Genomic DNA, 12,575 nt, shown 5'->3' on the forward strand with positions numbered 1-12,575 from the left:
TATCCTTTCAAGGGTTGCAGTAAGCCTGAACATAACCTGGCAGTTAGAAGACCACAAGAAATGACTCCTTCTCCACACATCAGTCACACCAAATTGTCCCTCAGCTAATTAACTTGGAAAGCAGGTATTTGGAATGTGAGAAGGCACCTGGGAAAAAACCCTTGTGTTGGCACATTCGTCCTTCAAACTCCATAAAAAGGTCAGAACTGAACCCAGGATCCAAGAGCCACGAGACAGCAGTGCCAAGCACTCTGCCACCAGTGGAAGGGAATTAATCTGTAAGCAATGAACACAATGCTGGGAGACCTGAATCCTGATTCAGTCTGTGCATAGTGCAAATCACATGATCACATCACTTTCAATAACCACTCATCCAATTCAGACTCACAGTGGCCAAGTGCCTGTCCCAGCAAGCACTGGGCACAAGGTGGGGTACACCCTGAACGGCACACAGAAACACACACACACTCACTCCATGTTTACAGAAATAAAATTAACCCATCAGTATGTCTCTAGACTGTGGGAGAAAGCTGGAGCAACTGGATAAAACCCTTGCAAACACTGGGAGAACATGCCAACTTCATGCACAATAGCACCCCAAGATCACAATGCCACCCCATTGTTGCTTAACTACTGAAGTTTTATCCCAGGATGTTAGGGATCTCAAGGAGCTGGGTAAAAATGATCAAAATCACTTGAATTTGTCACTTTGGTAGAATATCAATATTAAAAGACCCGATAATTATTGAATTACAGTTATAAAGAGAACATTGTATCTTAGGGACTTATATTTGTGCATTATAAATCCGATACAGCAGTGTGAAATAGGGGTTAGGTCTCTGAATGGTATTAGACCCACATCCTGAGTGAGGCATTGGTGTTTGACAAGAATTTCACTCAGATTCCTCCAAAAAACATTGAGATAAATATGTACAAATTTAAGACCCTTTGGAATTTGAAAGTCACCAGCCACATAAGACCCAGGTATATATATATTTTTTTACTTTGGACTGTCTGCGAGTACTTTAGATCTGCATCAATAAAAACATAGCGGTTGTAGTGGAATCCATGTTCAAATGAGATCAGTCACTTCTCAGTATCACATTGACTCACAAATTAATAAAGATAAGAGCAAATCAGAAACATGGTAGTGTATGAGAAGATACCGAACAGTAAATTCAGTTAATTACTCATATCCACTAGTGAAGTGGTGCCATCTAGTGTCAATTGCACCTGGAAATCTAAATTTATTCACATATCAAAGTATACAGTATATATATCCATCCTCATTTTATCTTTAACTTGTTTTCATTGTTGGGTGGAATTCTGGTGTAACCCAAAGCTCATAGCATAATCAGTTTTTCTTTTTAGGAACAAAGTATATGCATTTAATTCTTAATAAAACTAATCTGCATTAATTTTACACAAGGATTTGTATTGATCTTGTTTTACAAACATCTCCATTTGTGATGTACAGGGGGGTTTCATTTATGGATGTTCACATGAGAAAAATTTAAAGCAACATTCAGCCTAGGATGTGAAAAACATGGTTTATTTTCCCCATGTGCCAGAGGTGTAACATTAAAAATCTTGTAAACTCTCATCTTCAGAAATATCCAGTAGAAACTGAAAGGGAAGACATATTTCACTCAAACGGTTATGATGAAACATGCCCTAACATCTCCTAAAACTATATGCTTATGTCAGCTGTGTTTTCTCATGTATTAATTTAGCTTATCTAATAAAAAACATAAGCTTTTTGTCTTAGCACAAACAGTGCTCGTCTCACCAGACCAAAACTAACGTTTCCAAATTGCAATTTTTGTTTGATATATAACAAAAAACAAACCATATATACAAATAAAAAGTTTTGTTTCACTTCTATTCCCTGGAATACTGAATATACTGTTACAGTATCTATCCCTTTTCTAACCACTTTATCCATTATAGGTTTGCAGGGGAGCCAGAGCCTATTCTCAGCACGTAATGTGCACCAGGCAGACAAACACACACTCACACCAGGGCCACTTTCCCCTGACGAAAATTAGCCTGCCACTGTGGGATGAAACCCACATGAACACGAGCAGAACATGCAAACTCCACACAGATAGCGCCCCGGGAATTGAACACAGAGCTCCAGAGCGGAGGCAATAATGCAAACCATTGCTCCACTGTACGTTCTGATACATATTCATTATATTTTGGCTATATTCAAGATTCACTGCCGTACCAACTTAGTTAGGAATTTGCCTCAGTGTCCTAACAGTTAAGACAATAAAAGCATTAAACACAACCCAACATAAAACCATAAGGTAACAAAGAATCTTATACAATATTAAAATAAAATGAAATAACTGGTGTATTAAAGGTGTTTATATTTACATTGTCAATAGTCCTAAGATACTAATGTGTAATTGGAAAGCTGTTCAGTATCCGTATATTGTATATAGGCAACTAATGTTATATTGTAATTTTGTATTAGTGTGTCCTATGATTTTCACATCTGAAATTGGATCAAGAAATACAACATTCAAATGTTCGATACAGTAAATGTTTGTCTACTTCACGTTTCTCAGTCTTAATGTATTTCCGTCATACATGCCCAGACATACAGTATTTATTTCATAAAGCCGATTATACTAAAACCTGTATTTTTATATACAAAAACTCAATGCAAGCATAGCTAAACGAACCTAGGTGAGATAAAATAAATTGAAGAAGCATTAAATTTCTGCATACTACAAGAATAGAAGGGGAACGGTAGCTCTATGTAAAAATAAGGTGTTAGTTACACATAAACGAAATACCCAGTAACGTTGTACAAGCGAAAGGATAGTAAGGGTACAGCTATTTTAATTTTAATATTAAATGCGTGTACGGGGGAGTGCTCATGTAGGATTCTTTACTCAGACTGGACGATTGTGAACTCATATACACAAGGTGAGGCACAGCTTTTATAGCCTTGACTAAGTTCTCACCCAAATTGTTCCGGTAAAATACCCAGCTGTAATGGATAAGTGGGTACAAATTTAAATCGCTTTACAGCCTCACCAAACAGTAATTCTTTTTACGTCAGTGCTCCTCAAGGCCACAGGTTTCACATTCTTAAAGTAGCCCCCATTATTCTTTGGTTGTCTATGAAAATATTATAATTTTGTAGTAACTTGCTTTCGTGAACAAATGTACGTTTTTCCCCAACCTTAATCTGATCTCGGGGCCCACCCAAAGTGGTGCTGCCTCCACAGTTTTCACCTTCTGTGGATATGCTAATTTCCCATTAAAGAACGCATACAGCCCATTATTGAACGCATTGTTTCAGGACTACATATAGTTCTGGGGTGTTTGGACTGCTGTAATTACCGGGCTCATCAGCAGCAAGAGAAGAACGTCGGCTACCAAACTGTGGTGAAAGACTCGATATAATCACGAATTTATTCTTCGGAGACATGCAGGCCGACAAGGAGAACCTTCGACCAAGCGCACTTTCTGCCAAACCGCAGAAAAGGGAATATGTGCGCATTGTCAAAACCCAGACTTACCTGGGCTTGATCGCTAGCGTCATTCAGCAGTCTCCAACGAGAAGACTAACATTCCTTCAGGTAAAATACGTCTCTGTAAAATGCGCTGATTTAACGTATACTTTCGGCTATTCAAAGCTTAACATTTATATACTACTTTCTTTTACTTCAATATTTCTCCAAAGTGAATTTTCTCTACCCTTTTCCTACAGATAATGAAGAATCTAAAAGGGTTCGTTTCGGGACAAAAGAAAAAACTGGAAAATTGCGTCAGAGTTACTTTGACGTCCAACAAGTGCTTTGTAAAGGTTTGTATACAAGAGCTGTTTTTTTTCTGTGTAGTTTGGGAAATGCATTACACGATGAGGCAAATAAGAAATCTCTCATCCGTAATTTGGGTACTCATTTTAATGTGTCCTTTAATTCATCAGGTCCCCGTCAATCCGGAGAATCCCAAGGGAAAGAAAAGCTTTTGGGAGTTTGACGAAACTCGCATCACCCCAGTACTATTCCGACGTCACTTTAAGGGCTTGGAGGGCACCTTCACGTATCTGGATCAGAGAATGAACAGAGGAGCGAAGGAAAACTCTCCGTCTTCGGCCACTCCAAGCGCTTCCAAGGAGCAGAATACAAAATTTACCGGCTCCTTTTCAATCGAATCCATCTTAAACAAGAAAAGACCTTCCCAGTCGATTGAGAGATGGAGCCCTTTGCCGGGACCGCCCAAAGCAGAGAGGCCAGGAAGTTTGGAAGTGGTCCGAGGAGGAGCTACAGGGAAGATCGACAGGGATGAACAGGTGTTTGGCTTCTGTGAAACCGTCCTGAATTTCCGAGGACGCACGCTGATGGAAAATGAGCCTAGTGATCCGTTTTCCGCCAGCGGACAGGATAGAGATGGGATCGACTACATGTACCCTAGATCGGGGTGTATAGCGTTACAAGATGATCCTTATAAAATAAGCTCATCTTATCTCCCTACATACACCATTCCACCTGCTTTCATTAATCGTCAATATGATCAGTCCTTTGAAACGAAGTTAAGCAACCAGTCGAATTACCCTATCTGCACGTACAGTTCTTGCAGACACTGACCTCATCACGCATTTGAGTCGACTGTAAAAAATAACGCACTTATGTCTTGTAAGGCGCTTGATTCCTGAAAAGCACATTTCTCCCCTCTCTACACGTGTTGCGTAATTTATCAATAAATACAAGATGTGGAGAAAAAAAAATCACGTTTATCGTTTGGTATCTTTATGTCACTTCCACCTTCGTTTACCCAGCTATAATAATCGACCCTTCATAATAGGTAAAGCACTTTGCTTATTTTAGTCGCGGGTTGAGAAAACTTTATTCTGTACCCGTCTGCATTTCGAATGATAATTCACTGCCAAGAATGAAACTCGGCCGTATGGTAGCAACAAAAAGCTGCCTATACCAAAGGGAAAACCGGCGGAAAGGCCTCTCTTACAGTATGTTCCTGAATTTTGTTTAAACTAATGGGTTTCAACGGCGATTTTTAGCCTTTTCAGAGTGGCTAACTCCTCTTAAAAAATCATGCCCACAAAGAACTTAAACAAATCCCAGATGAGTGTACAAGATATAAATAATTCGTATCTTGATTAGAATCTATTAAATACAGAACAGTAGGTCTGTAGATCTACCGTGGAGAAAAGGGGATCTTTGCCATAACCGGTGCCATCAATTAACTAATAACTGGATCACAACTACTCAACTTCGTGATCACTCTGTTACACTGAGAAGTATATTTATATATCGTTTTATTTTTTTTTAATCCAAATACGTACAGGTTTAACTTATACCATCACTGGTTATACAAGGTAACCAATACTTTATATAGTAGTCAACATATTCTAAGAAAATTACAAGATTAAGAACCATAAAGAATCATGAACTCAACTGTTAAAATAAAGGTGGGAAAAAAAATAGGCTGTAGGCCTGTCAAAACACGTTTACACTGATACTTCCATGTTTTACATCATATGCTTTTAAATAAATTTGTCATTTGATTAATTCTCAAATGATCAATTCAGGTTTGTGTTGGGGAGAAGATACTAGTTTTGAGACTCAACAATGAGCTCAGCCTTGTAAAGTACATCTCCCAGCACGACAATGATCCAAAACATACTGCTAAAGCCACAGGACAGTGGCTTAAGAACCAAACAGGTCAATGTTCTGGAGTGGCCCAGTCAAAACCCAGACCTCAGTCTAATAGAGAATCTGTGGCAGGAATTGAAAATGTCCGTTCTCCAATTGTCCCCATCCAACCTGAAGGAGCTTGAGCAACGTTACAAAGAATGATCAAAAATTGCAGCAGCCAGATGTGCAAAGCCCATAGATGCCTATCCGAGAAGACTCAAGGCTGTAATTTCTGCCAAAGCTGCCTCTACAAAATATTCATTATTATTTTCAAAATGCATTATGGCCCTATATTGTAACAGTAAAATGTGGAAAAAAAAGGCCAAACTACAAGCCTTTGTCCAAACATTTCCAGAGATACTGCTGTTTCCTGCACAGACCGCTTTTAAACAATAAATCCGAATTGAGGTCTGTTGAGATGAACTTTAAAAGACGCTGGTTCTGAGGCCCGGGAATGAGTAGCTCAGTCTTTAAGGTACATCCGACGTGATTCTGAACAATTTTCAATTTCAATTTTCAGTCCTTCTCGAATCTGAAAAAACATGGCGATAGAAATCCCAATAAATACGCAGTATAGTAGCACATACTCATTATATCGTTTGTATAAATCCAACAATGAAATTATATTGCAATGTTGCGTCGATTGGATCCCCTGGCGCAGTTCTAGAAGAAAAGGGTTTTTTTTTTTAGAAACCCGTTTCTACTTAATGTGGGGAAAAAAGGATTAATCATGTGTCGGAAAAAAAATATGCACCTGAATTGAACGACACGAAATGTATACTTCGAATTTAGAGTGAAATCCATAAGAAACTTTTAGGTCTCTAATTTTTCCAACCTTAATGTATTTCTCATTTTGCATCATACATTAAGAAACGTGCATAGAGTATGTATTGTCTTAAAGGGATGTTGTTTCAAACCCTGTATATAAAAGCAGTAAATGACAACTTTTACTAAAAAAGGAGTCTACATGATATGAGGACTGACCATAAACCATTTCTGAAACTGCAAGCTGTTCTAAAAAGTTACTATTATGTTATGATTAGGCGACATCATCTTTCGATAACTAATACTTGGATTTCCGAGAAAAAGGAAGGCGATTACTGCAAGTACATACCAGAAATATTTGAAATTGTTAGCAATTCGGTAAGACAAGGCACACAATACCTGTGAAAAAGACCTGTCGACTAACAGTTCTCAAAAGAGTAAATTAGCATAACATATGGAAATGATAACTGGAGAGATAAGGAATGCAACCTAAGAAAACAAAAAACGCCTAGAAGTTAAACAACTAAAAATAGCATGGATAGTGACACTTCTAAAGTCGTGGGCTACTACAAATGAGTATAATAAGGCTATTCAATACTACTTATTTTTACATTCTAGTTTTAAATCCTATTGTTATACTTCCATTAAATTAACTATTCGGCAAACGCAGGTGCCAAGACATTGCTGTCCATGCAATTGTTAAATTAAAATGAATAAAATGCTACGAACTCGAGACCTCGTAAACGCCAGTAGTCAGGAAATGCTTTACTTGTCACCTATGAACCTTTCCGCACAAAGCCATTTAAAATTTTCTGCACGCAATGTTAAATTAAAATGTTAATTTTTATTTTAGCAAACGTGAAGGGGCACAAGTGTGGATCAATCATTAGGGTTTTTGTCTCTTGACTAGAGGAGTTTATGTCCTAGGGGAGACACTGTCGTACCCATTCCAAATCATTCTGATCCACGGGACACGCGATTATTTGCCCCAGGTCAACTAGAAACTTTAAGACAGCACAGGTCTCTTACACGTTACCGCTTAACTGAAACAAAGCAACATCACCGCCAAGAGCAACATCACCTGTTTATTTTCTTCCAAGATGCATCAACTGATTGTGTTGTCAAAATAACTGGTAGTCTTTTCCAATTTCTTGCAAAGATTCCGTGCCGAAGACGACGCATTAATGAACAGAGGGCAATCTCATTTGCAATGGGGGTAATTAGTTAAAAGGAGTGCAAGGGAATTTAAGTACAAACGCAAAACATTCAAGATGCGGTTGTTTTTTTCGTGAAAGTACTGTAAACTATTATAGGTGATAACTAAACATTAGTTGGCAAACACTTTTTAAATGTACTCCAATATAGGGAAAAGGGGAAAAACCTGCCTATGCCGAAAGGTTTCAAATCTGTTTGTTAACCGTATTCACGCCATATGCTTCACTTTTCTAACCTTTTCTAAAGGTCTCATTATCCTTTGCATGTCTATAAAAAAACAACACTTTAAACAATTTGCAAATGTAGTATTAATTTTCTCCCGTTAACAAATTAAAATACCCTCCCACTTAATATGAACTCAGGGCATTCCTGAAAGTGGTGCTGCCTCCACAGTTTTCACCTTCTGTGGATATGCTAATTCCCCATTAAAGAACGCATACAGCCCATTATGAACGCATTGTTTCAGGACTACATATAGTTCTGGGGGTTTTGGACTGCTGTAGTTACCGGCTCCTCAACAGCAAGAGAAGAACGTCGGCTACCAAACTGTGGTGAAAGACTCGATATAATCACGAATTTATTCCTCGGAGACATGCAGGCCGACAAGGATAACCTTCGACCAAGCGCACTTTCTGCCAAACCGCAGAAAAGGGAGTATGTGCGCATTGTCAAAACCCAGACTTACCTGGGCTTGATCGCTAGCGTCATTCAGCAGTCTCCAACGAGAAGACTAACATTCCTTCAGGTAAAATACGTCTCTGTAAAATGCGCTGATTTAACGTATACTTTCGGCTATTCAAAGCTTAACATTTATATACTACTTTCTTTTACTTCAATATTTCTCCAAAGTGAATTTTCTCTACCCTTTTCCTACAGATAATGAAGAATCTAAAAGGGTTCGTTTCGGGACAAAAGAAAAAACTGGAAAATTGCGTCAGAGTTACTTTGACGTCCAACAAGTGCTTTGTAAAGGTTTGTATACAAGAGCTGTTTTTTTTCTGTGTAGCTTGGGAAATGCATTACACGATGAGGCAAATAAGAAATCTCTCATCCGTAATTTGGGTACTCATTTTAATGTGTCCTTTAATTCATCAGGTCCCCGTCAATCCGGAGAATCCCAAGGGAAAGAAAAGCTTTTGGGAGTTTGACGAAACTCGCATCACCCCAGTACTATTCCGACGTCACTTCAAGGGCTTGGAGGGCACCTTCACGCATCTGGCTCAGAGAATGAACAGAGGAGCGAAGGAAAACTCTCCGTCTTCGGCCACTCCAAGCGCTTCCAAGCAGCAGAATACAAAATTTACCGGCTCCTTTTCAATCGAATCCATCTTAAACGAGAAAAGACCTTCCCAGTCAATTGAGAGATGGAGCCCTTTGCCGGGAGGTTTGGAAGTGGTCCGAGGAGGAGCTACAGGGAACATCGACAGGGATGAACAGGTGTTTGGCTTCAATGAAACCGTCCTAAATTTCCGAAGACGCACGCCGATGGAAACTGACCCTAGTGATCCGTTTTCCACCAGCGGGCAAGAAAGACATGGGATCGACTACATGTACCCAAGATCGGGTTTTACACTGTTACAAGACGATCCTTATAAATGGATATGCTCATCTACTTACCTCCCTTCCCACACCGTTCCACCTACTTTAACAATCAATATGATGAGACCCGGTACTGCTTTGGACTTCAGCATCCAGTTGAATTACCCTCTGGGCCTGTACAGTTCTGAGACACAATGGGCTCCTCTACACGTTTGAGTCGACCGCGAATATGACGGACTAATGTTTGCAAGCCGCTCGACTCATGAAAGCTAACGCGTGTGTTTGGTAGCGTTCGCATCCTTTTAATAAAAATAAGTAACAAAATCCTACGTTGTTTTGCATCCTTATGCCCTTTCCGCTTCCATTTACTCGGATACAAAGTAAAAGTATGCTTATAAAACTTATTTGCAGTTCTGAAGTTTTTCTTAATTGCCGAATATGGAACAAGCTTCCCAGCCATGTGGTAACAATCTACTGACAACCCAAGGCGTAAGATGGGGCGGACGACCTCCCCAATTGTAACTTCATCATACCCATCCATTTTAATCACAGTGTAGCGGTTTCTGATTAGGCAACTCCTTTATGAAATCACTCTCGGAAAGAGCCAATTTTAAAAAATTGAATTGTGTACCAGTTATACATCTTGATCAGATGCAGAACGGTGGGTCAGCATGGCGGCGGCTCAAAAAGCTGTTCTAGCATCAGTAGTTTTGTAGGAGGGACGTCGCCTTATTTCGTTACATGCTGGATTGTCACCGAGGACAATTCGTACAAAATTACAGTGTTATCCTTGTGTATTTAAATTTTCGAATCAATACAAGTATAGAATTCATATAAAATGTCGGTTATACAAGATGACAATTTTTAAATGCACGTATATCAAGTGCAGAATTCTTTACCATCATAACCACAACTGTTAAAATACAGGTTTGAAGAAACGTAGGCTGTAGTCCTGTCAAAATACGTATATACATACACACACCTAATTTTCTACGAGGGTACATTTAAACAAATTTGTAATTTGATTAATTCTGAAGGGATCAGTTTAAGGTTGTGCTGGGTTGAATAGAAGACACTAGCTCTGAGCTCTGAGGGGTTTCTGTTCTAGCTGTGAAAGAGGTCTATGAACCATCCAGGACACAAGGACATTGCAAGCACACTCCACTATTCTCAAACTCATTTCACCATGGAAAACAGTGGAAACAAATTGAACATGTTATAGTATTAACCCCCCAAACCCTAAAAAAATAAAATAAATAACACTCCCTCCCACACTTTGTCTTTGAGAAGAAACATGAAGGTTGGTTCATAGTCCTCTGAGGGCCCTTAACCCTAAACCTTGACCACAGATCTGAAGCCCTGCACTCAGCTCCAGCTGTAGACTGCAAGACACCAAGGCCAGTTTATGAAGGTTTAAGACCACTGCCTTAAACCACAAGCCCTCAGTCATGTAGGCCTGGAATCTGTCCCTCAAGGTCTATGAATGGGAGTCTATTGTGCATATGTCCCCGATAGGACTCCTGGTTCTCAGATACATCACAAACGTTAATAAACTCATTGTCAGAGGCCCCGCAGACCCGCAAACCGCGAGTCCAGCCCTCTGATGACAATTCCTAACAGCTGAACTCCAGGCCACTTCGAGTGAAGGTCACGCACAACCAGGAGACAGCAGTTCTGTGCTGGAGTACCATACAGTTATCCAGAGAGAGAGCTTCCCCAATGTTGTTGGCTAAGGCACAGGCAATGAAGAATTTGGAGCGGGGGGCCAATGATCGTCTGAGGAGACAAGCTGTGCACTTCGTGACCGAGTTCAATGTCCCGATTAATGCTGAGGCACCAAACTGTCTCCACAATACCCTTTCAGCTTAAGCCCTTCATGAGCCATTGCCAGGACCCGTGTTCCAAGAGCCTCCGGAACCCTAGAAGCTGAATGGGATGACTCCCGTCAACGCACTCCCAGCAGGATAACCCACCTCTTGCACTGGGATGTGGCAACAAGTCCCCACCTGCCTTGGGGAGCCACCTTCTCCGATCGGTGTCAGGAGCCAAACATACAGGACTTCTCCTGTGAAGCTCTATGCAGCAGTTCCATAGAGATGACAGAAGACAGAGGTACTGTATATGAAGGACCTACATTAGCTCATGTTCAGCCCTTAAGACCTGATGGATGTAGAGGCTGCTTCTCTGTGGAGGACGTTCCACATCACTCGCACCAGTACATCTTTGATTTTGAATTTATTTCACTCCAAAATTGCTGCTAGTGAGTGAAGCTGATGCTGCACTGGGTGACTTGGGAACTGAGTAGCAACATCTGGCAAGGGTCTATAATTTCTGCGAGTTCTTACAGCTCTGACCTGCTCAAGTGCATTCAGGTGAAACAGCTGCCTTGTTAATGAAACCACGACTACTGCAGCAATTAGGACAGAAATGTTTTACTTTCCGCGCTGGAACTTGCACAGTCACACCACTAGATGGGGCTATGGGTGTATCTTCTGAAAGGTCACTATAGCCAGCCGGTTTGCATGCCAGTGTTCCTGCATCTCCAACCTGCCAGCCAATTTCCACCACTCTTGCAAGTGTTAAGGAATGCAGCTCCAATAACGGGCAATCCCAGAGCTGCACACACACACACAATTCTTTTTCCAATAAGCTGTCACTGATGAGTTGGTCCTGGAGTGCTGTGAATTTGCCGTTCGGCACAATCTTTTGCAAAGCTGACACAGAGGGGGGGGGGGGGGGAACTGCCAGGAGACAAAACGAGGTGTCCGGGAAGCTTACAGACACCGCGTAGGAGTCATCTGCTGGCTGTAGCGTTGAACAGATGCGCTGCTCCTTTGCACCCAGACAATGAAGGAGAACAGTTCTCTTCCTGGGCTTCCTCACGGTGTCTAAACTGAACGCAAGGAGTCTCAAAGGAAGGACTGGAACCATTGGCTCCAGGAAAGAGCCATCTTGGCGGGAACTGTCAGAAAAGGAGGAGATGGAGGTAAAGAAAGATCAGCCATCCTCGTCGGCAAGTGCTGTGTACCGCAAAAGACGCAGGGCGTATAAAAATAACTTAAAATGAAAGAATGCTTTGTTGCTGCAAGCACGTTATACCAACTCCAATATTCACAAACTCCTCTCACCAAGAAAACGTACTGAACATGCCATGGTACTAAAACGGCAACTCACACAAAACCCTGGAGCACGGAGAACAATGTTGACTGTGAACATGACAGGCAAATAAGCATAATATAAGAAAGTCCTCATCGGAGAGGAGATTAGTGAATACCACAGGATATTGGCTAAAAACACAGAAAAAGGTCAATGTCAGCCAATTAAAACAGTACAGATAATACACTTTGTAAAGACAAAGGCTAATGCACCTCAGAGCAT

The 12,575-nt window shown here is 40.7% G+C and overlaps 1 protein-coding gene across 1 annotated transcript; it reads left to right on the top strand.

Annotated features, from left to right (window-relative positions):
• Positions 1 to 3,446: 3,446 nt before the first annotated feature.
• On the top strand, positions 3,447 to 4,609 carry LOC148822657 (forkhead box protein H1-like). Its single transcript, XM_088929503.1, has 3 exons — positions 3,447 to 3,599; positions 3,731 to 3,826; positions 3,950 to 4,609. The coding sequence occupies exons 1-3, from the start codon at positions 3,447 to 3,449 to the stop codon at positions 4,607 to 4,609; spliced, it is 909 nt and encodes a 302-aa protein (XP_088785629.1).
• The last annotated feature ends 7,966 nt before the right edge of the window (positions 4,610 to 12,575 follow it).

This window comes from Atractosteus spatula, chromosome 12 (assembly GCF_055471065.1).
Source record: "Atractosteus spatula isolate fAtrSpa1 chromosome 12, fAtrSpa1.hap1, whole genome shotgun sequence".
NCBI classification, from domain to species: domain Eukaryota; kingdom Metazoa; phylum Chordata; class Actinopteri; order Semionotiformes; family Lepisosteidae; genus Atractosteus; species Atractosteus spatula.